Consider the following 25,727-nt stretch of genomic DNA (forward strand, 5'->3'; position numbering starts at 1 on the left):
CATCCCACTATTATCTTTAGGGGTGCGGGGAACCTTAGGAATAAGGTGGCACCAAATGTGATGGCTATCATTACTGTAGGAGGTGCAAAGCCTGCCAATTTAATTCATGCAGCCTCCCTAGCGGTCTGATTAGGTCAGTATTTCTGTGCTCAAAGCAGTAAATTTTTTTGCATGGAAATATCTTGATTTTTTATTGTAGGCCTGTAATTTTTAGGAATAACTCACTGAAATCTGTCCGAGCAAGAGTCTAGTAAACATCCTGGGTATGTTAAAATTTGAAACACGAAATCATAAAATTATAATTTAATAAATATTCATAAAAGATAATAAATTTAATTCAATAATATAAATCAAACCAAACACACTGAAATTTGAAATACAGCGACAAGTTTGCACATCACTGATGTTAGTCGCAAAATCGTTTTCAGTGTCTGATGACGAATTTCCCCACGAATCATTATCACTCAATTCTGCAAGTGGTTCTAATTTACTATCGATGTTCTCTAGCTGGTATAAAAACGCTTTTGACCTAAAAAGGGACGCTTTTTGGACGCCATGGACATTTCTCAGTTTCCAGGCAGAAAGAACAGTAAAAATGTAGGCAGGGCACAGAACAAAGCACTAGGAACAAAATGTATGTGAAATGGTTTGATACAGTAATATTTTACGATTAGATTTTAGTGTATTGAGCGAATGTCACTTTTTGACATTTTTCAAGTTCCTGCTGGTTCCGTCCCTGTACGTCCCAGGGAACGGAACCCGGAAGGCGAATGCCAGCACCGGCCAGAGGAGATGGCCGGGTACGCTGCAGGGGGGACATCGTGGGAGCGCAGGACAAAGTGCAGAAGAGATCCTGGAGCAACGCTGCAGGGTATTACCGAGTGTAGCTCGAGGTTACCGCTTTTGGTGCTGAAACTTTACCCCGAGCTACACTCGGGAATACCTCCAGGGAGGTTAAGGGTAGAAAAGTAACTGAATTCACTGGTACATTTACAGGCACAACATATAAACTTCGATCGTTTATATCATGTGCGACTAGACATGTGGTTTACATGTTGAAATGTCCATGTGGTTTGGAATATGTGGGGCGTACGACACACGCCCTCCATGTTCGTTTAAGTGAACACATTGGCAATATAAAGAAAGGTTAGATGAAACACAGTGTATCTAAACATTATGCTTTGAAACATAACAATCCTGAGGGTACTACCTTTATTGCTTTGGAGAAATATATTCCGGATTGGCAAGGGAGCAATGCTAAAAGATCTGTCTCTAAAGCCGAGACCAGCTGGATATATAAGCTCAAGAGTTACTCACCGTGGGGTCTTAACAATGAGTGGGACATCAATTGTTTCATCACTAATAGTTAATTTATATTTTATGTATAATTCATTGGCATCTGCACATTTCCGAACAACGGTAACCTGGACAGCAAACGTATGCTTTCCTTTACATTTCAAAAACGTAAGGCAGCAGGCATCATGCTTGGGCTACCGTTCACTTACATCTGTGCAGTTCCGAACACAGGGCAACCTGCAAGAGACAGCACACATTTTCTGTGCAAGTTCTTGTACTACTTTGGGGCATTTGTCGCATGTAGAGCAGCCCATTTAAGTGCACGGTTACGCTTGAAAAACGTGCAAGAAACCATGAGCGGGAACATGCATTTCCGATACGTTGCGATGTTAATGGAATGTGCTTGGGAGAAAATTTTTAGGCAAAAAAAAAAAAAAAAAAAATGACCAGGGAGGATAGGGGACACACACACACACACACACACACACACACACACACACACACACACACACACACACACACACACACACACACACACACTTCTGGGAAGGCTGTCCACAAGGATAAGGAGTGTGTCTATGGGAATGTTTTACCATTCTTCCAAAAGCACATTTGTGAGGTAAGGCACTGTTGTCGGACGGGAAGGCCTGGCTTGTAGTCTCCGCTCTAGTTCATCACAAAGGTGTTCTATTGGGTTGAGGTCATAGGCCAGTCTAGTTCCTCCACCCAAAAATCGCTCATCCATGTCTTTATGGACCTTGCTTTGTGCACTGGTGCATCATGTTCAAACATAAAGGCGCCATCTCCAAACTGTTCCCACAAAATTGGGAGCATGAAATTGTCAAAAATGTCTTGGTATGCTGACGCTTTAAGAGTTCCCTTCACTGGAGCCAAGCCAATCCCTGAAAAACAACCCCACACCATAATCTCCCCTCCAAAAAAACAAAACTTTACTCTTGGCACAATGCAATCAGGCAAGTACCGCTCTCCTGGCAACCGCCAAACCCACACGCAAATACACTAGAATACTACTCAGTACCAGTGTGCAAAAGTGTTTCTCTTCTACCTCCATCACTGAGGTAATGTGACCCCAGCACTGATGGAAAGGAGAAGGGGAGGGTCAAACTAGGATGCTGTGCAGGCAGCTGACATCCTCCTTATCAACTGATGTAATTGGTTGTCAGGATGCCGGCGGCTAGAAGGAAGGTTGTAATGGTGCACAAAAAAACCTGTGGCTTTGTGTAAATCAAAGGCGGGCTTATATACAAGTTTTTGGCAATTTTTATACATTTTGCGAAGGCACCCCTGAAGAAACCTTAAGGCACCTTGGTTGAGAAAGGCTGCTGAAGACAGTTGACAACTTCCGCACATGCGCTGACCCTGCTCTGTCATTTTATGTGGTCTACCACTTCGTGGCCGAGTTGCTGTTGTCCCAGTTTCTTCCACTTTGTTATAATACCACTAACAGTTGACTGTGGAATATTTAGTAGCAAGGAAAATTCACAGATGGACAGAGGTGGCAGCCTATCATGGTACCAGGCTTGAACTCACTGAGCTCTTCAGAGCAACCCATTCTTTCACAAATGTTTGTGTAAGCAGTCTACATGCTTAGGTGCTTTATTTTATACACCTGTGGCCATAGAGGAGATTGGAACACCTGAATCCAATGATTTGGAGAGGTGTCCCAATACTTCTGGCAATATAGTGTATATAAAGGGGTTTCCTTTTTGAATAAGGCTGTGTGATCTGTGAGGCGGGACTTGGGAGGTATGGAGTCTTCCTGTAGGTGTGACTGGCTGGGACTGAATGACAATTAGGATGTATTCAATCCCACGGACCATCAGATCTGCAAGGAAAATTACATTTAAAGAGTCTGATAGACTACAGAGGGGCGTGTTTTAGGATCTAACTGCTGCAGAAAGTGGCTGGCGAAGGAACAGAGTATCAGCAGGATATGCAGAATGTCACATGGTACAAAGCCACAGCTAAACCCAGGATATCAGGGGATCTGCAAACAGAGCAATATGGTACAGAGGTATGATCTATTCTGGGATTAATTGTTCCATTCATTTCTAGTAAAACAAAAGTTGGAGTCTAGCTTTAAATAACATTAAAGTTTGTTTATAGCATACCTTATACAACTCCTCATCAAACTGGCTTAGTTGAGCTACTTCCTGCATTACTTCTTTCCTCATGAAAAACGGTGTATATATGGGAGTATAACCTTTCCCTGCTAGAGCCTGAAGTGCAAACTGGATAAGGGCTTGCTCCAAAAATACAAGTGGACCCTATAAAGATAGAAAGGATCAAGTAGATGTTAAAGAAGCATTAGAAGAAGAGAATATGATAAGCAAAATACACCCCAATACACCCCCATACACTGTGTTGACACTTGATTTTACTGTGGGAGACCATGCATTCACTATATTTGGTCTCCCACAGTTCACAACATGGAAATGCAATTATTTAGTAAGTATAAACTGCTTAATACCTTTTCTCATCAGCACTATATAGCAATCTTGTGACTTTTATCAGTGTCCGACTGAGCACTGGTTAAAGTTTGTATGACTTTTCAGTCTCCTCTGACTGTCCTATGAGACTGCATGCTAATCACATACATCCCCTCCAAAAACAAAACAAAACAAAAAAAAGAAAAAAGGCTCTCAAGCAATACACAGACGTAAAGAGTGCCTCCTAGGGCTGCTAGGGATTGGGGACTGCTGAAGGAGGATCAGAGCAGACAGGATCAAACAGCCTTTTTACACAACTGGGAGGATTAACCCCTTCGGTTCCACAGTGAGTATAATAAGCATGCTTTACTGCTTACACAGACCGGATTTTATCGTTGTAGGTTTAGTAACACTTTAAAGTAAGAACTATAGGCAAAACTCCCCCCACTATTTTGGATAGAGCAAGAAAGGGTTATAATCCGTCAGATTTTTTTTTTTTCCACTATCTGTGTCCCATTGCAAAGATTTCTCTTCACTTCCTGTCCCACAGCCAAACAGGAAGGGAAAGCAAATCCCTGCAAATTAAGGGAATTACTTGGGGATCCCAGGTCACCAGAACTAGCATCCCCATTGGAACACTCCCCTCTATTACTTTTCTGGGGAAAAACCTAAAACTTGGGATTTTCTCTCTTTCACCTTCAATGATAATGTTAAACAAGACAAGGGTGAATCTCCTTAACTGCTTCTGCACAGTTCTACAGCAGAAATACTGGTCCCAGCCGGTGATTTACGACAATCTCTGACGGGGAGGAGAACTGTTTTGTTTACTAACAATTCTCCTCCCGGTCAGCTCGGGCACACTGCTCTGGATGGCTGTGAACAGCACAGCCATCCAAAGCAGTGTGCTTACAGTGAAACACAGACACTGCCCCATAGCAAAAACACACCCAGCACACAGTTAACCCTTTGATTGCCCCTCAGGTTAACCTCTTCCTGTCCAGTGCCATTAGTACAGTGTCAGTCCTGCTATAAGTCGCTGATCGCCGCCATTACTAGTACAACGAAAAAAATAAAATATATATATATATATATATATATATATATATATATATATATAAAAATTCCAGTATCTATACTGCCATTTGTAAACGCTATAACTTTCCCGTAAACCAATTTACACGTATTGGGATTTTCTTTTTAGCAAAGACATGTAGCAGAATACAATTTGGCATAAACTTGACTTTTACATTTTTTTTTACTGGATATGTTTAATAGCAAAAAGTCAAAAACATTCGTTTTTTTCCCTCAGATTTGTCGGCCTTTTTTTTTTTTTTCTTCTTTTTTTTTAATTCGTGGGAAACAAAGGGACGTAAATGTCATTTGAGTATAGTGTTGCATGCCCACGCAATTGTCAGTTAAAGTAACAGCACCATAACGCAAAGAATGGGCTGGTCAGGAAAGGGGGTAAGTGGTTAACAGAGGCACAGACGGCAATAAAAACTGGCAAATTTTCTAATCCCTCTGCACTCTATACAGTGAAAATAGCATAAATTACTCTAGAAAGCATAAATAATCACTTTAGTGAATGTAAAAGCACTGGGGAGGATTTACTAAAATGGGTGTATACAAAATGGTGCAGTTGTGCATAGAAACCAATTCAGCTTCCAGGTATTCTCCAAGCGTTAAAATCTGGTGCAGCTGTGCATGGTAGCCAATCAGCTTCTGAGTGCTCCAGTTTAGGTAAAATCACCCTGTTGTTCAGTCCCAAAAAACCTTGTTCCCAAAAACGAAAATTTGCAAAGTGAGCTTCCTTTATTGCAAATGTGGTACCCACCTTGAGGAAATAGCCCCTGCTGCCAGCAACTACGGCACCTTTGTCGCCTTCAAAGCCATCCACCATAACAACAAGATCAACATGAGAGTACCTCTTTTTAGTTTCACAGTCTCCCCATATGTGCTCCACTTTGTTGTCATTATCCTAGACATGTTAAAACCAAAAGAGTTTTGTAATATATCATAAGCCAAGAAACAGAAATTGTTTAGAAATAAAAGTTATATTCAGGTGAACACCATTTTTTTTGGTGGGGTTGTTATTAAACAACCTCCCCACCCCACAAAAAAAAAAAAAAAAAAAAAAAAAAAAAAAAAGTTTCCTAAAAGCCTCAAGTTCTCTACATTCAACCAACTTTACTTTTATTTTCTTTTTTATACATAGGAAAAAAAAAAAAAAAAACCACAAACCTTTTTCTTAGCTTTTCACTTTTTTCTGAGACTTTACTTCCTGGTTGGTTCCAAACATTGGCATGTACTCTTTCAGTCTAAATTAAATGACTTATTTCATGGTCATTTAATTCTATGCAATTATCTACTGGTATCTCAGGTTACTGAGTATGTTGATTCATTTAGTCTCAGGTTTATAATTAGTTGTTATTCCTCTCTAGCAAGTATGGTTGAGACTTGTCTTCTTGCTGTTATGAGATAATGTTATCTATATACCAATGATATTGCACTATTTCATATTACCATCATCTTTTTCTTCCCAGGCACTGCCCATCCTACCTGCTGAAATGCAACCCCATACATCCTTGACAGTTTATCTACCCAGAGTTCCCAAGGTTGAATAAGGGACATTTTTTTTTTTTTTATTCCTGATCCATATATTTTTTGGATATGGTTTATTTTTGTATAATTTAGAAAACTGTTTTTGTTAGGTTGTTAAATGGGTACATGAATCTAACTTTTTGCACTATATCTGATATATTTGGTAAAGAGATTTTTTTTTTAACTTTGCAATATCAGTAGGTTTCATTGAGAATTTTGTTATCAGAGAATGGCTCCTCTTCTGGGATATTCTGGAAGTCTTTTTAAAATCACCTATATAGGGAATATCCCTCTTGTATTTTTCCATAAAGCATTTTCCCAAGCCATTTTAGAACCTATAAATTGTAATTTATGCCTTAAAAAAAAAAAAAAAAAAAAAAAAAAAAAAAAAAGTATTCATATTCCTTGACGGTTTCAACATTTTGTCATGTTACAACCAAAAACGTAAATGTATTTTACTGTGATAGAACAACACAATGTGATACATAAATTGTGAAGTGGAAAGAAAATAACGGGTTTTTTGTACTTACCGTAAAATCCCTTTCTCTGAGTTTATTGATATAGCCCCACCTTCAGGAGTAGGACACTAGGTAGAAAGAAGAAAGAAAAAAAAACAAAACAAAACAAAACAAAACAAAAAAAAAACAAAAAACAGACTTGGCACCTCCTATGGGCAGTCATCTAGGTATAAAACCCCCTCTCTGTTATAGGTCTCCAGTCCGTCACAAGCAGTGTGAAAGGAGAGAAGGTGGGTGCTGTGTACGTCAATGAACTCTGAGAAAGGAATTTTACAGGGAGTTAAAAAAAAATAAAAAAAAAATCCAGTTTTCTCTTACGTACATTGATGGACACAGCGGCTTCTTTAAACCTTAATGAAGCAGGGATGGACAAGCAGTGCCAGAATGAGGGAAGGGCAACCATACAATGTAAAAAGAAAAAAACACCCAGGGCAACAAGCCAACGCTCCAAACGACCATAAAAAAGGGAGGCCCAGGAGCCCTAAACAGCCGCCTGCAACACTTTGCGGCCAAAACTAGCATTGGAGGATGCCAACACAACAACTTTATAGAACTTTGTAAAAGTGTGCACAGACGACCAAGTCGCCGCCTTGCAAATCTGAGAAACAGATGCCTGATGTCAGAACGCCCAGGAGGCGTAACTGGGAAGGGAGGCTCCTGCCCCTTAACAGCATATGCCTGAACAATGGTCTGCCGAATCTAGTGAGAAATAGTGGCAGAAGATGCCACCAAGCCCTTCTTTGGACCATCCTTGAAGACGAAGAGGGTCTAACCTCCAAAAAGGCAGCAGTTACAGACAAGTGCACGAGAATCGCGCAGACCACATCCAGGGAATGCAGAGCCACCTCTTTAGGGTGCGTCGGTCGAGAACACAATGAGGGAAGAACAATATCCTCGTTCAAATGAAAATCCAACAGCAGCTTCAGCAGAAAGAAAGGGGAAGGCCGAAGCACCAAGTATTATGGGTGGAACTGCATATGGGGAGTGAATACTACAAAGGTAATCATTGGAGTTTGTTATAGGCCTCCCAGTGTTAATGAGGAGGTGGAAACTCAGCTCCTTGCACAGACTGAAAGGGCTACAAGGGCTGGGACAGGGATAATGGGGATTTTAACTACCCGGAAATTGACTGGAGTAATGGTACTGCAGGAACAGTTAAAAGGGCAAACATTTTTAAACTTGCTACAGGACAATTTTATGGTACAGTTCATAGAAGCCCCTACTAGGAATGATGCTCTGCTGCACCTGATAATCTCAAACCATGCAGAGCTTATTACTAATGTCCATATAAAAACATCTGAGTAGCAGTGACCATAACATGATTTCATTTATTGTTAGCTGTAAACAGCGAGCACATACGGGAAAAATAAAAAAAAACGCTCAATTTCAAGAAAGCCAATTTTCCAAGGCTGAGAGCTACTCTCCAAGACTTAGACTGGGAGGGAATATTGGCATTGATTAACACAACACAGAAATGGGAGTTCTTCAAAAAGATTGTATGTGAACACACTGCAAAACATATTCCCATGGGCAACAAGTTTAAAAGGCTAAAAATCAAACCTATGTGGCTTATGGCCAAAGTTAAAAAAGCTATAGATAAGAAAAGAGCTTTTATTAAATATAAAAATGAAGGGAAGTTATCGTTTAAACATTACAAAGAATGTAACAGAATATGTAAAAAGGAAATAAAGGCCGCATAAATTGAAAACGAACGACAGATTGCAAAGGAGAGCAGGACCAACCCCGAAAAATTTTCCAAGTATATTAAGAGTAAAAAGGTCCGGTACGAGCATGTAGGCTCTTTACAAAATCATCTAGAGTGGGTGACTGGGGACAAAGAAGGCAAATTTATTTAATACCTTCTTCAGCTCTGTGTATACAAAGGAGCACGGGGGAGTCCATAATGGGCATGGTACTTACACAGCTCCAGATGATCCACAGTGGCTCACAATTGATATGATCCAAAAATATTTAGACAGTATAAAAAGGTGAATAAAGCACCAAGACTGGATGGCATACACCCACGGGTCCTTAAAGAATTGAGCTCTGTCATTTCAAAGCAATGGTTTCTAATTTTTAGGGACTCTTTAATGACTGGCACAGTACCACTAGATTGGCATAAGACCATTGTGGTGCCAATATTTAAAAAGGGGTCAAAATCTTTACCAAGTAATTATAGACTTGTTAGTTTAACTTCCAAAGTTGGGAAGATACTGGAGAGTTTAATAAAAAGACCACAGATGAGTTCTTGCTGGAAAAAGATAAGCAACAGACAGCATGGATTCATTAAAGACAGAAGTTGTCAAACAAATCTGATTTCTTTTTACGAGGGGGTGAGCAAAACTTTGGACAGAGGGGTATCGGTGGACGTGGTATACTTGGATTTTGCAAAAGCGTTTGACACAGTTCCCCACACACGGCTAATGTGTAAGGTAAAGTCTACGGGCTTGGAAAAATCCGTATATAAATGGATAGAAACCTGGCTTAAAGATCGTATTCAAAGAGTAGTGGTTAATGATTCATACCCTGAATGGTCTAGGGTTGTACCCCAAGGTTCAGTGTTGGGACCCTTACTTTTTAATACATTTATAAACAATATAGGGTCTGGGATTAAAAATCCCATTTCAATCTTTGCAAATGACACCAAGCTTTGCAGTGGAAGAACGTCCTTACAGGATGCCTTCATTTACAAGCCGACCTCAATGCACGGTTTAACCACCTTCCGTCCGCCCTATAGTACAATGACGGGTGCAAGGTGGTTCTCTCGTTCTGATTGGACGTCATATGATGTCCTACCATTCGCACTGCGCATGCGCGGCTCAGGGAGGGCGCAGCGCGGTGATCGCCGGTGCACTGTGTCCCTCGGACACAGCGGATCACGGAAAGAGCCGAAGATGTTGGCTTGGTCATGTGATCAGCTGTGTCCAATCACATGTAAACAGGGATCCCGGTTATCGGCATTTCTCTCCTCTCGAGCTGTCACGCTGACAGCTCGAGAGGAGAGGAGAGACGGTAATCGGCTTTCCGCGGAGGGAAGTGCCCTGATGATCAGTGTGGCCCCAAAAGTGCCACCTGTCAGTGCCACATCCCAGTGCCTATCTGAGCTGCCTTTCAGTGCCGCCTATCAGTGCAACCTACCAGTGCCCATCACTGCAGCCTCATTAGCGCACACCAGTGAAGGAGAAAAATTATTTATTTACAAAATTGTATAACAAAAAAATTTTTCTTCAAAATTTTCAGTGGTTTTTGGCTTAAGAAAAAATAAAAATCCCAGAGGTGATTAAATACCACCAAAAGAAAGCTCTGTCTCAAACAAATGCTAAAAAATTTCATATGGGTACAGTGTTGCATGACCGCGCAATTGTCAAAGTGTGACAGCGCTGAAAGCTGGAAATTGGCCTGGGCAGGAAGCGGATAGTAGTTAATTGGGCATCTATGTGGCAAATGAGGTTTAATGTTGATAAATGTAAGGTGATTCACTTGGGCGCTAAGAATATGTATGCATCATACATACGGAGGGGGGGGGGGTGTACAACTGAATCAATGGTGGAGAAGGATCTGGGGGTTCTGGAAGATCACAAGCTCAATAATGGCATGCAATGAGAGAGAGAGAGAGAGAGAGAGAGAGAGAGAGAGAGAGAGAGAGAGAGAGAGAGAGAGAGAGAGACAGACACACACACAGAGAGCCAGAGAGGGGGGGGGGGGGGGGAACGATCATTTTACCCCTGTATAAATTAGTAATACTTCATCTGGAATATACAGTCCAGTTTTGGGAACCAAAGCACAAAAAGAACAAATCGGGGAACTTGAGAAAGTACAGAGAAGGGCAACCAAACTGATACGAGGCATGGAGGAGATCAACTATGAGGAAAGATTAGAGGAACTGAATTTATTCTTGAGGAGATTAAGGGGGGATATGATCAACATGTATAAATACATCAGTGGTTCATATAGCGAACTCGGTGTAGAGCTATTCACCCTGAGGTCATCACAGAGGACAAGGGGGCACTGTTTACGTCTGGAGGAAAAGAAATTTAATATCCAAAACACGGAGAGGTTTCTTCACAGTGAGAGCTGTGAAAATGTGGAATAGACTCCCTCAAGAGTTGGTACTGGCCAGCTCAGTGGATTGCTTCAAAAAAGGCCTGGATTCTCTCTTAGATACACAGAATATAACTGGATACGAACATTTATAGGTAAAATTGATCCAGGGAATATCCGATTGCCTCTCGGGGGATCACGGAGGAATTTTTTTCCCAGCAGGAGCAAATAGAATCATGCTTTGCTGGGGGGGGTTTTTTGCCTTCCTCTGGATCAACTATGGGTTTAGGATTATAACTTCGTTTTATTTTTTTTTTATGGTTGAACTGGATGGACTTGTCTTTTTTTTCAGCCAGACTAACTATGTAACCACCTTGCCCTTGTGTAAAACCATATAAGGTGGCTTACAGGACAAGGCTGCCAACTCCGACATCCTCCAAACCGAAGGGAAAGCAACGAGGAAGGCAAACTTTTGCGAAAGCATAAGCAAGGGGGTTTCCCGAATGGCCTCAGAGGCCTTTGAAGAGCCGACAGCACCAAATTTAAATCCCACAGTGACAAGGGAGCGCACAGGAGAGACCACGTGATGAACCCCCTGACTGAAAGTAAAGACCAAAGAATGCGTAGCTAAGGGCTGCTGAAAGAAAAACAGCAAGAACAGAGACTTGACCCTTGATTGTACTCAACGCAAGCCTTTGATCCACAAGGCCAACACCCAAGCCACAATAAAAGGAACATGGATGGAAACCCAAGGCTTCACACCAACAAATATAAGCTCTCCAGGTGCGATGATAAATCTTCAGGGAGATAGACGTATGGGCCTTAAACATAGTCAGAATCACAGAGCCAGACAAACCCGTCTTTCAGAACCTGGCTCTCAATAGCCACGCCGTCAAAGCCAGTGACAATAAAATATGGTGGAAGACTGGCCCTTGAGAAAGAAGGTCTTTCCGAAGAGGCAGCCTCCAGGGAGTATCCGTACAAATTTATACTGAGATTAAATTACACACAGGTGGACTAATTAGGTGACTTCTGATGGCAATAGGTTCCACTAGATTTTAGTTTGGTATATCAGAGTTTATTTAACTCCATTTTAACGCCAAAGGGCACCACAATGGTGGCACTACTGGGGCTACACTGATCATCAGTGCCCTGATGATCAGTGTACATGTCCCTTCTGAGGAATGCTGGTTACCGGCTCTCCTCTCCTCACGAGCTGTCAGCGTGACAGTTCGTGAGGAGAGAAATGCCAATAACCAGCATTTCCCTATTTACATGCGAATGGATGTGATCGGACACAGCTGATCACATGACCGAGCCGAGGGACACAGCGCACCACAAATCGCCACGCTGTGCGCTCATATGACATCCTCCAAGAACGAGAGAACTGGTACTGGTAGCATCCGCTTTGCTTCCAATATTATACAAGATGTCAATTTATGTTCCAAAGACGTTATCGCTTTAAAGTTTAACTAATCCCAGGACCCTCATTAACTATATCTGGTCTCCCACAGTACATGGAAATGCAATTTTTTTAGTAAATACAAACTACTAAATACCTTTTCTCATCAGCAGTCAGAGCAGTTTCGTAACTTCTATCAGTGTTCAGCAGAGCGCTGGTTAAAGCTTGTAGGAGTTTTCTCTAGGAGGATGTAGAACCCCTGACCTCTGTCTGGGCAGTGCTGATTGGCCCTGTGCTGATCACATGCACTCTCCTACGGTCTGAGTTGATACTAACTCACATATGCCCCAACCATCTAAGATTAATAGAAACCACCACCATTACAGGGGTTTCCTTAATCAATGTCGTACATATTTCCAAATGCACTTTGCTGCATTTCCTTCAGAAAAAAAGGTCATGTTTATTATTGGACTTCTAACTAGTGAAGTTCTAGCTTGGGCCTCTCCTTATACAGAACAAGACAGTGGCACTCTGAATAATTTTGATCACGATGAATCAGGTTTTTGATGATCCCAACCGTTGTGCTACTGCCGAAGCAAAGTTGCATAGTCTGCAGCAGGGTAAACGCTCTGTCGCTGAATACACAGCCAAATTCAGATGTTGTATCGCAGATACCTCTTGGAACCCTGCAGCATAAAAAAAAAAGCCAGTTCCGCCAAGGACTTTCTGAACAGGTAAAGGATGATCTTGCCAGAGTAGATACTCCTAATGATCTTGAGGCCTTCATCCAATTATGTATCCGAATTGATCAAAGACTTACAGAAAGGAGGAAGGAGAGGCTGGGAATGTTTGGAAATAATGGTGGCATGCATCTCTGCTAGTCCATTTGTTCAGCAGGATTCAAAAGTCTCTCTGGGTTCGAACACTCTTGAGCCTATGTAAGTTGATGCTATCAAGAGATCCATTTCCATTCAGGAGAGAGGGAGGGAAGACGTTCAGAGAACTTATGTCTATATTGTGCGGACTCTGGCCATTATGCAGGTAATTGTCTTAACAAAGTTAGAAAAACAATTGCTATGGCTGATGTGATTGTGCCTGAAGAAATAAACTCTAAATTAGCCAGTCTATCTCCCCACTGATTCCTGACAAAAATAAAAGTGAACCCTCTACTCTCTCATTTTGTCATCCCCATTAAACTGGTCTCCGAGGGCTGTGAAATCTCCTGCTCAGCTATGCTGGACTCTGGGGCTGGGGGGGAACTTTATGGATATAGAACTTGCCCACAGCAATAATATTCAAGCAAGAAATACATTTACCCCTATTGATATGGAGACAGTTGATGTTCACCCTTATCTTCAGGACCTGTTACCATGGGTACTGCAGTTTTAGGCTGACCATTGTGAGACCATCAGCTTTCAGCTGATTACGTCACCCAAGTTTCCCATCATCCTGGGCATTCCTTGGTTCTCCATTCACAATCCCTCCATCAACTGGGGAGCATGGACTATAGATTTTACATCCCCCCACTGTAAAAAATACTGTAGGAACTTTGTAGACCAAGTCCTTCACCGACCAAGGAATCGCAAATTGATATGGTAGCTCTCCAGTTATATGACAACTTGCCTCCACAATACCATGAGTTCTGGGATGTCTGACAAGAAAAATGCCGATCAATTACCTCATCACCCATATGATTGTCCCACTGAGCTGCTTCCCAGGGGCAGAAATACCATTTGGCTGCCTTTTCAATCTGTCGGAACCTGAATTAAAGGTGCTCAGGGAGTGGCTCGAAGAGAATTTAGAGAAGGGCTTTATTAGACACTCAAAGTCTCCTGCAGGAGCAGCCCTGTTCGTCATTGAAAAGAAAGACTCCACCTTGCGTCCATGCATTGACTACAGAGATCTGCATAAAATCACTATTAAAAAAACTGCTATCCACTACCCTTGATCTCTGAAATGTTGGAAAGACTTAGTTCTGACAAAATCTTTACAAAACTTGATTTACGAGGGGCATTTAACCTTGTCCGCATTCGTCAAGGAGACGAATAGAAAACCGCCTTTAGAACCAGGTATGGGCATTTCGAATCCTTGGAATTTGCAACACCTCTGCAACTTTTCAACATTTCATCAATGATGCTTTTCGTGCTCTGTTGGACCAATTTGTGATTGCTTATCTGGATGATATTCTTATATTTTCCGATAATTGGGAGGAGCACCGCAAACATGTTTGCGCTGTCTTTGAAAGATTAAGGAAGAATAAACTTTACATTAAATTGGAGAAATGCGAGTTTGAACAAACCCAGATCCAATTCTTAGGCTATATCATTCCTCCATTGGGAGTGAGCATGGATCCTGAGAAGATCAAAAGCAGTAGTCAGCCCATGGAAATGTTAATGAAATTCAACGTTTCGTCGGGTTTGCCAACTTCTCCAGAAAATTTATAAGATACGTTTCTAAAAGGTACTAGCTCCAATTACACAGCTGACAAAGAAAGGGGTACCCTTCCTGCGGACCCGAGGCACAGGCTGCTTTTGGAAAGCTAAAAACTCTTTTCACTTCTGCATCAAATCCCGATCCAGAACTACCCTTATAGTGGAAGTGGATGCTTCTGACTCTGTCGTGGGAGCTATCCTGTCTCAGTGAAGTGATGGGGGAAAAAAAAAAAAAATGCAGCTTCATCCTTGTACTTACTTCTCTTCTTCTGCTTGATGTCCTCAGCTGAAAGAAATTATGACATTGGGAATAAAGAGTTACTAGAATTAAGGAAGCCTTTTCTGAATGGAGGCATCTGCTGGAAGGGGCTAATCATCCTGTAACTGTTCTCACTGATCATAAAAATCTGGAATTCATTCGCTTGGCCAAGAGATTGTCTTTTAGACAAGCATGTTGGTCTTTATTCTTTTCCAGATTCAATTTTATTATTTTTGTATCGACCTGGATCAAGGAATGGTAAGGCAGACGCCTTATCAAGGATGTTATCTGAGCCTCCCCAGGAAGGCAACTCTGAAATGTTCAATCCTAACTCAAAAGCACTTCCTAGGGGCCACAAGTACGAATACATTCTTGAGTCTTCTCAAAGAGGGGTATGAGAATGACCCACTTCTCAATTATCCTCCTAAGGACATTAACCTTGAATACAAGAATTGCTTTTTGACTCCAGCACATCGTCTCCATGTACCTAATTCTGCTCGGGTGGAAGCTCTCAAATTAGTTCATGACTCCAAACTTGTGGGACATTTTGGGATTTCTAAGACAGATAAACTTTTGTCACGTTCCTTCTGGTGGCCTGGTTATAAGAAAGATGTCAAATGCTATGTGGCCTCCTATCTGACGTGCCACTTTCTGTTCCATCAAGACCTTGGGGGTCAATTTCTAGGGACTTGGTAGTCGATTTACCTCCTTCAAAAGAAATAACCACTATCTTGGTAGTCGTCGACAGTCTTACTAAGATGGCTCATTTTATACCCGTTAAGGGGGTACCTTCTGCTGAACAAACTGTGGAGTTGATGGTTCGAGATGTTTTTAAACTATATGGAATTCCTGATGATGTGGTATCCGACAGAGGAGTACAGTTTACTTAACAATTTTGGAAAAGGTTTTGTTCAGCTTTAGGTGGAACAATTAACCTGTCCTCCACTTTTCATCCTCAGTCTAATGGTCAGACCGAGAGGACCAATCAAACTTTGAAGCAGTACCTTCGGTGTTTTGTCAGTTATCTTCAGGATGACTGGGTGGACTATCTTCCTACAGCAGAGTTTGCCTATAACAATGCTAAACATATCTTCACCTCCCAAAGCTCTTTTTTCCTCAATACGGGGTATCATCCAGTTTTTATTCCTGATCTCCCTATCGCAACACCCGATTGTGACACAGTCAGTCATTCTAATAGACTACTGATGCGTCAGCCATATGCTTTATGACCTTTAGAAGGACCGGGAACGACTCCAATAGCTCTCTCCTGAAGGTCCCTGCATCAACATGATCCCTCAGCTTATCTAACAAGCATCCAATCCAATAATCCAAATTTCTCGCCACCACTGTGGAGGCCATAGCTGGCTTGAGGTTGCTCAGGGAAGAGTCCCATGGTTTTTTAAGGAGAGAGTTTGCCCTCTTATCCATTGCATCCTTCTAGATGCACATATCCTCAAAACCTGAGTCAGTGTGCCGCGAAACTTGCGAAAAGGCCGCATCCAACCTCGGTTTATTGTTCTATACAAGTGACTAGTCTCCCTCGAAGGGGAAACTTCTTCTTAGGGATTTGGAAAGGAACGGGCTCCTTTCCATTCCTTCTTTATCGATGGCCCGGGAAGACTGTTTAGCTTGTCCTAGGCCTTGGTACATTTTGTCATGAACTGACAGCTAGACTTTCTCCTCCTGAATTTCCAGCATCGTATACATTGCTTTCAGCAAGTCATCCACCTCCAAGGATAGTTTTTTTCTGGACGAACTTGCAACCTGCTCCTCACCCTCCTCATTTCTGAGGGATAGAAGGACGCTCTCTCTCTTCTTCTGAGTCGCCAATTCCCACCTGGCCTGAAGCGGATGGCAGACAACTGGACAAAGTGCTCTGTTGCAAGCCCAGCTGAAGTGTCGCCAGTTTATCTAACAAAGATCAAACCGACCCCAGAGTCTGACAATTCCTTTTTGACAGAAGCAAACATGTCCTTGCATTGCAAAGATTCGTCTTTTACTAAATCCACCACACAGGCTCTACAAAGCTGTTTTGGACACAAATCTCTCAGGGAATTCCTACCAGATAAACTCTCTTAATTGGCATGGCCCTGGCCTGAAATATAGGAAAATAACAGGGAGAGAGGGAGGACAAGAAAGCAAGAACAAGAGAAAGAAAAAAGGAGGAAAACTCAGCCCACAATACCCCCAAGTCATCCTCCTGAGCCATGGAGCAGAGCGGAGTCACCGCTGTGCCAAAGCAGCAGGCTACCCTAAAAACGGAAGGCATTCAAAACATAAACAAAGAGAAACCAAAAAGACCACCCATAAGGATAGAAGGCACCACTTTACCCCCCTTATCTGGGCTTGGTTGGTGCACGATGCACCTGCTTCTGCACCCTCCATCTTGCAGAGTCCGCAGCTTTGCTGAGACCTGTGGTCCTTTTGAAGTTCCTACAGACCTCCAGACTGCTGGCGACGCAGAACCACCCGCCGATCTGCATTCCAGCGGCTGGAACCAATGCCGCCACGCCCTAAGCCAAAAGTCCCGCCCAACAGCTCGGTGTCCCCTGCAGGCCGGGCCTGCCAGACACAGCCAGAAGCCGCGTGATGGCTTCCCATGGCCCGCACTCCGGGAGACCCGCTCCCTTCCAAGCCCACGGACACAGCAGGAACTCCCTGGCTGGCCACCGCTCCACCGAACAGGAAGGGAACAGAAGGCGCCGTAACCCCCCCCTTCAACCACCGGAAGAAGGAGCTGGGCTGGTACTTATACACACCTCCTGCAAGGTAAGGACTGCCACTCCTCCCTAACCCCACCCCACCGGAGAGAGCGCAGCGCCCTATAACCCAGGTTTCTGTAGTGCTTCCACCATGGCAGAGGAAACACCATAACTGAGGGCATGGTGGATGAGGCAGACTTTTAATTGCAGCATTCCCTGTGACTATGGGTGAAGCTGCGCTCTCCAGGTGCTGTTCTAAAAGGTGCGGGGAGAAAAAAAAAAAAAAAACCAAAATAAAAACACAAAATTTCACTTCTGTTCAGCATTGCACAACTAAACAATTGTCAGTTAAAGTAACAGCGCCATATTGCAAAAAATGGCCTGGTCAGGAAGGGGGGGGGGGTAATTATTTCAGACGGCAAGTAGGTAAATGACTAAAAACAGAAAACAGAGTGAAAACAAAAAAAGTGTATACCTCATCATTACTGATTGGTACAGTTGGGTGCAGCAGGTTTCCGATTTCTCGAAGACTTTCAAACCTCTCAGTCTCTAAACGCAAACGTTCTGCGTCAGTTTCTGCAATTTTCTCATCTATCATGACTCGAAGTTTCTTAATCTGGGTTACTGATAATGTCTGTATTGGACAAGATTCACATTATTAAAAACAAAAATAGTTATAAAAAAGGTAAGAAGTGAAAATCATTTCTTGGACCCCAAAACACATTAATGTAGATAGATGCTAACCATTTTAAAATGACTAGTTTTCAGGCAAAGAAGAACTTATCTGTACAGTGCAGGTTTCAAAACGTTATATCCAGTGGTCACTTATAACACTGCTTTTGTGTTTGAAGAGATGAGGCTAAGAACTGGTCAGCAAGGTCACTGCAAAGTCATGGACTTCAACACCCTCACTCATTTCCTGCTGTGCGAGCATGTTACTACAAACTCTCATCCTAAAGCTTGTTGTGGTATACAGTATGTAATTTTTGAAAGTAAGCTTAAGTCAATTCTGTTTTTGAATAGCTGGCTACAAATCAATCAATGGTGTGCTAAATTTGTCAGGAGCTGCATTGGACAGATTTGGGTTGACTTAAAGGCAAATAGGCTGTGCTCTGCAAGTGCACTCCAAGTGCAGTTGCTCTAGATCTGAGGGGAACATGCAAGGAAAACAAAAAAAAAAAAAAACAAAAACAAAAACAAAAACAAAAACAAAAACAAAAACAAAAAAAAAACACAGAATTTTTGCTTGCACATGATTGGATGAAAGAAATCAGCAGAGCTACGCCTCATTTCAGAGCTTCCCCTCGGATCTAAAGCAACTGCACTTCAAGTGCACAATATATTTACCTTTAGTAAATCAACTGCAATCTGTAGCTACTGAAGCCAGACATTGTGACATTGCAAAAAGTCAACCATTCAATTACTGCAACACAGTTATAATAATTTACTTCTTAGCAACAAAAGAACCAAAAAGAAAAATTTTAAAAGTAATAAACACTCCCTTGCAAGACTTAGCCCTAGCCCATTACTGCAAGTTAAGTTGATAAGCTCTTGATAGCTTTCAGAAGTATTGCAATCAGTGTTTGTTTCTCTCTTGTGAATAAATAAGAAGTACTGAGGAGGAGATTTAATAAAACTGGAACGTGAAAACTCTGGTGCAGCTCTGCATAGAAACCAATCAGCTTCAAGGCTTTATTTTCAAAGCTTTAAAAGGATAGGTTCACCTTTGAAAAAAAAAAAATAATGAGCATTTATCTTTTTTCTTTTTATCAGCGGATTGCGTGTGCAATGTCAGGCTCCTGCAGACTCTTATGCAGGCCATACACGGGTCAAATTCCGAACAAATTTTCTTTAGAAAATCGGAAACTTTGTGCGTTTTGTAACCAGATGGTGCCACCATTGATTACGAAATTCGACCAACCAAGTCTTCAATTTCACCTCTTTTGCTACAGAAAAGAATTTTCGTGGCTAAGAATTTTCTTTTCTTTCTAGGTCAGCTCATTTCTTTTTAGTTTATATTTCCCACACGCTTCTCCCATCGATTCGAAATTCATTAGTTTTTAAAAAATTTCCAACAAGGGGGCGCATGCATGACCAGGGATGATGGCGGACAGTCACCGAGCTCCGCTCACCCCCGGCCATTACTGACCCACCCGCCACACTGCCTATACCTCGCTCCGGGTAAGTTACATCAACTCCGCACCCGGCCCGGCACCAGGAGGAAGCTTTCATGGGGAAGATAGGGTGCTGGAAGCCCCCCTTCCCACCGCCACTAGACCCAGGGCCCTCATTACTCTGGCGGTTTCTCTCTAGGCCGCAATCCCCAGCCTCTAGCAACACCAGAAGTCTGGAGGAGCAATCCCGGACCCCCAGCGGCCACAGAGGGTACTGCAGCCTTCCTCACTGCAGGACAGCAGACAACCTCTGCCCTACTTCACTCCCAAATGGAGGAATCTGACCCCTAGGCTACGACAGGAGTTGCAATGGACCACCCTTTACCTGGGAATCATTCATCTTTTACCCAGACTTCCCAGCAGGCTTCATCTTCTCTCACAATTTCTGCGCTGGACGATAAATCGCAAATATTTTTACGCAATGCTACCGCCTCCATCCTTGGATCTCAGAGGGGAAATATCCCAGATTGGAGACCGCAAGGATCAACTGGAAAATAAGTTTGATGAATTGGTGCAATACGTTCATGTTTTGGAGGAAGAAAACGCATATCTGAAGCACTCCATCTCCAACAAGAAGACCTGGAAAACGGAACAGCGCCAAAATATCTGTATTCGCGGTATGTCCGAATCTATTGCTGACTCACAATTACACCATCACCTACTGTCCATCGCAACAGCTCCCATGGTTCCAGAAGCAGAGTGGCGAATGGATAGCGCTCTCTGGGCCTGAAACCTACTGAAGGCACCAGACCACGCAACGTCATAGTCCGCTTCAATTTCTTTCAAAGCAAAGAAGCCTTATTATCTGCAGTTCGCCACAAATCTTCCTTGGAATTTAAAGGGGACAGACTCCAGCTCTTCTGCGATCTTTCCCCGATTACCCTGGTCAAACGGCGAGCACAGAAGCTGATCACCACACACCTTCAGTAACACCGGGTCCATTTTCGCTGGGGGTTTCCCTTCAAGCTGGTAGTCTCTAAAGACAAACACCCAAGTAGTTCTTTGTGATCTTCATGTGGCAGACTCTTTCCTAAAGCAGCTGGGACTTCCACCTTTGTCGGATGATGTGCCCTCATTGCCGCCTACCCCATCTCGCCTTTCCGCCACCCCCAACAAGATCTGGACACCAGTTTGCGGGGGTCGGAAGAGACTCTCGCATACCCCAGAACGTCCATGTCCTCCTCGATCAAGCGATCCAGCTACCTGAGGTTTCTCTGGGGTGACCTGTGGTGAATCCAGCAATGATCCTTCCCCCCTGATCTTTACAAGTTTCTACACGGGTTTTTTTGGCCGGCAGAGCCCTTGTTGGGTGCATTTTTTTTCTGGCCGGGTTTGACGACCTTCCTGATGTTTCGGATGTCATGTTGCCCCCAATTTCGTCTGGCAATTGACCTAGATGACTTGGGTCTAGTTGTTGTTACCAAGTATTTATCCTTACGGATATCTACCGTATTTTTCGCTCCATAAGACGCACTTTTTCCCACCCAAAAAAGGGGGGGGGTGAGTCAGTGCATCTTATGGAGCAAATACGGAGCGGCCGGTCCTGTATTTCTACCGCCGCGTCAGAATACCGGGCCGGCCGCTCAGCTCTTCTGTGCAGCAGGACCTTACCTGTTCCTCGGTCCAGCGCTGCACAGTCTTCCCGCGCCGGCTTCTTTAGTGTGGGCTCTCGGCTGTGACAGCTGGGTGCCCAGTGCGCATGCGCGAGAAGTGCTGCACTTTGTGAATGGTACAGCATCTTCTGGGACACGACAGGTCCCAGAAGACACTGGACCAATCAAAAGCGCAGCGCTTCTCGCACACGCGCACTGGGCACCCGGCTGTCAGCCGGGTGCCACACTAAAGGGAGGACAACTCCACGGAAGAAGGTACCTGTCGAATTCAGGTACCCGCTCCCCCTCCCTCCCCAAAAGGTCAGCAGTCTCTGGTCATCTTCTGTACCAACCGCAGTCTCTTGGTCATCCCCTGTACTGCGTCTGCAGTCTCTTGATCATCCCCTGTACTGCGTCCGCAGTCCATTGGTTCAGAATATTTTTTTTCTTGTTTTTTGCCTCTAAAACCTAGGTGCGTCTTATGGAGCAAAAAAATACAGTATGTCTCCCACTGTAATTTCTCTTTTTTGTGTTATTTTAATGTTCTGTTTTCTTTTCTGTTCCATCGATGGTATTTCATTTATTTTTCCTGCTGGCACACGATTCATCCATTATTATTTTATGATGGCTTTGAGGTTTTTGTCATAATGTCAAGGGCCTCAACTCCGTTCAAAAAGGGTGGATGGCTTTAAATGAATTTGGATCCTCAGGAGCAGACATCTTTGTCCAGGAGACCCATTTCAAATCAACTGGCTCCTTTTGTTTTGCCTCAAGATTTTTTTCCCAAGCTTACTTGGCCTTTGATCCCTCTGGGAAGGCTGCGGTGCCAATTTTGATTAGGACACACTGCTCCCTTCGGGTTGTTTCCTCCAAAGTCGACCAACGAGGTTGTTTCATTATTTTGGAATGTATTCCAAATGGTAACGATCCCCTTGTTTTGTTGAATTTATATGCCCCGAATACTGGTCAATTGCAATTCCTTTCCCAAACACTTGCCAACTTAGGCTCCATTTCCACTCCACATGTGATTGTTGGGGGCGATTTTAATTTAATTTTTTTCCCTCAAAAGACAAGAAAGTTCTTTTTGAGTCCACACCCTCGAAGTGGCAATGCTCCTCTTCAAAATCCTTTCGCAGACTGATAAGGGAGCATCGTCTCTTTGATGCTTGGCAGATTAGACACCCTCTCCATAAACAATTTACTTTGTACTCCACCCCTCATCGTAGTTTCTCCCGCCTGGATCATTTCTTTATCTCCGCACCACTGCTTCCTCTCCTGGTCGCCTCTGAAATAACATGGTCTGATCACACCTCTTTAACTTTGAACCTTTTCTTCCCTATTGTTATGCCGAAAACATGTCACTGGTGCCTCAATGAGACCTTTCTATCCACGAAACATCGGGACGAACTTTCTCAGGGACTTGATGTATTTTAGTCACAATGTTGGGTCTGTAGCTTCTACCTCGACCCTGTGGAAGGCCCATAAGGTGGTATTTCGAGGGTTCCCGTTTACAAAAAGTCCTCGGTGAGTGCCAAGGCTTGTCTTATTCACCAACTGTCTTTGGCTGAACGACATCTATTAGCTAAACCGTCCATTTTGGAGCTCCATAAGGTGACATCTCAATCCCTCCTTTGGGTCAAGCAGAAATTTTACGAATCTTCTAATAAACCTCATCATATGCTAGTCAATCGACTCAAAGCACAATCTCCCTCAACGATGCCGGATCATCTAATCCAACTGAATGGAAGCCCTACCTATGATCCCCATGTCATGGTCTTCCTTTTTGGCTCATACTATGAGAATCTCTATAACGGTTTGACCCCAGACCTTCATCCACCCCTCACACAATCATCTTTTGATAGTTTTTTTGATCCCCTATTGCTGCCGAGACTAATCACCCTCAGACACTGTGGTCCTTAATGCCGACAGCACATCTGAGGAATTATTTGACACAATTAAACAATCTCCCTTCTCGTAAAGCTCCAGGACCAGACGGATTGCCCTATTCCTATTATAAATCCTTCATTGGTATCCTGCCTCCCCCCCCCCCCCCCCCCCATCTCCTCTCTCTTTATCGGGATCTTTTCAAAACATGTCACACCCCAGACTGAGTTCTCCTGCACATACAGTCAGGTCCATAAATATTGGGACATCGACACAATTCTAACATTTTTGGCTCTATACACCACCACAATGGATTTGAAATGAACCAAACAAGATGTGCTTTAACTGCAGACTGTCAGCTTTAATTTGGGGGTATTTACATCCAAATCAGGTGAACGGTGTAGGAATTACAACAGTTTTCATATGTGCCTCCCACTTGTTAAGTGACCAAAAGTAATGGGACGATTGGCTTCTCAGCTGTTCCATGGCCAGGGGTGTGTTATTCCCTCATTATCCCAATTACAATGAGCAGATAAAAGGTCCAGAGATCATTTCAAGTGTGCTATTTGCATTTGGAATCTGTTGCTGTCAACTCTCAAGATGAGATCCAAAGAGCTGTCACTATCAGTGAAGCAAGCCATCATTAGGCTGAAAAAACAAAACAAACCCATCAGATAGATAGCAAAAACATTAGGCATGGCCAAAACAACTGTTTGGAACATTCTTAAAAAGAAGGAACGCACCGGTAAGCTCAGCAACACCAAAAGACCCGGAAGACCACGGAAAACAACTGTGGTGGATGACCGAAGAATTCTTTCCCTGGTGAAGAAAACACCATTCACAACAGTTGGCCAGATCAAGAACACTCTCCAGCAGGTAGGTGTATGTGTGTCAAAGTCAACAATCAAGAGAAGACTTCAGAGTGAATACAGAGGGTTCACCACAAGATGGAAACCACTGGTGAGCCTAAAAACAGGAATGCCAGATTAGAGTTTGCCAAACGACATCTAAAAAAGCCTTCACAGTTCTGGAACAACATCCTATGGACAGATGAGACCAAGATCAACTTGTACCAGAGTGATGGGAAGAGAAGAGTATGGAGAAGGAAAGGAACTCCTCATGATCCTAAGCATACCACCTCATCAGTGAAGCATGGTGGTGGTAGTGTCATGGCGTGGGCACGTATGGCTGCCAATGGAACTGGTTCTCTTGTATTTATTGATGATGTGACTACTGACAAAAGCAGCAGGATGAATTCTGAAGTGTTTCGGGCAATATTATCTGCTCATATTCAGCCAAATGCTTCAGAACTCATTGGACGCCACTTCACAGTGCAGATGGACAATGACCCAAAGCAGACTGCAAAAGCAACCAAAGAGTTTAAGGGAAAGAAGTGGAATGTTATGCAATGGCCAAGTCAATCACCTGACCTGAATCCGATTGAGCATGCATTTCACTTGAAGACAAAACTGAAGGGAAAATGCCCCAGGAACAAGCAGGAACTGAAGACAGTTGCAGTACAGGCCTGGCAGAGCATCACCAGGGATGAAACCCAGCGTCTGATGTCTATGCATTCCAGACTTCAGGCTGTAATTGACTGCAAAGGATTTGCAACCAAGTATCAAAAAGTGAAAGTTTGATTTATGATTATTATTCTGTCCCATTACTTTTGGTCCCTTAACAAGTGGGAGGCACATATGCAAACTGTTGTAATTCCTACACCGTTCACCTGATTTGGATGTAAATACCCTCAAATTAAAGCTGAAAGTCTGCAGTTAAAGCACATCTTGTTTGGTTCATTGCAAATCCATTGTGGTGGTGTATAGAGCCAAAAGTTGTGTCGATGTCCCAATATTTATGGACCTGACTGTATGAGGCTAATCTCCCCCCCCCCCCCCCCCATTTATAGCTATTTCCCGCTCTGGGATTCCCTATCCCTACCCTTCCCATCCCTGTCCCCATGTCCAAACTTCACTTCCTTCAGAAATCCCTTCTGCATTTTATTTGGCACAACAAACGGCATAGAATCGCACATTCTGTTCTACTCTCTGAGTTCTAGAGGGGGCTTGGAGGCACCAGATATAGTAACCTACTACTATGCTACTCATCTTCATTTTCTCATGTCATGGTCCACTCATTATCCTCCCAATAGATGGACTGAGATTGAATCTTTGCAGTTATCTCCATCCCATCCTTGCACCCTCCTTTGGACGACCTCAGCAGTGGATGTCTCATCCTTTCTCCACCTATTCCTTGGTCGAATGCATTTTTCCCTGACTGTTTGGCAGAAATGTAAGGCTAAATTTGCATTGGTCTCTGACTGTTCCCCACTGACAAATATCCTCTACAACCCCAATCTCCCAGACAATATGGCCA

The 25,727-nt window shown here is 43.2% G+C and overlaps 1 protein-coding gene across 1 annotated transcript in view; it reads right to left on the reverse strand.

Moving 5' to 3' along the window:
* Positions 1-3,428: 3,428 nt before the first annotated feature.
* LOC149459610 (serine--tRNA ligase, cytoplasmic-like) overlaps positions 3,429-25,727 on the reverse strand; it is a gene marked incomplete at its 3' end in the record, with an annotated part of 34,876 nt that continues 12,577 nt past the window's right edge. Inside the window, exons 4-6 of the mRNA XM_089680903.1 lie at positions 18,177-18,335; positions 5,581-5,724; positions 3,429-3,584 (exon numbers count right to left, since the gene is read on the reverse strand). Of these exons, the coding sequence (XP_089537029.1) occupies positions 3,429-3,584; positions 5,581-5,724; positions 18,177-18,335 (459 nt within the window). The remainder of the gene's footprint in view (positions 3,585-5,580; positions 5,725-18,176; positions 18,336-25,727) is intronic.

The sequence above is a fragment of the Staurois parvus genome, unplaced genomic scaffold, assembly GCF_062004578.1.
Source record: "Staurois parvus isolate SC_StPar_1 unplaced genomic scaffold, SC_StPar_1.0 ptg000252l, whole genome shotgun sequence".
Classification (NCBI taxonomy): Eukaryota; Metazoa; Chordata; class Amphibia; order Anura; family Ranidae; genus Staurois; species Staurois parvus.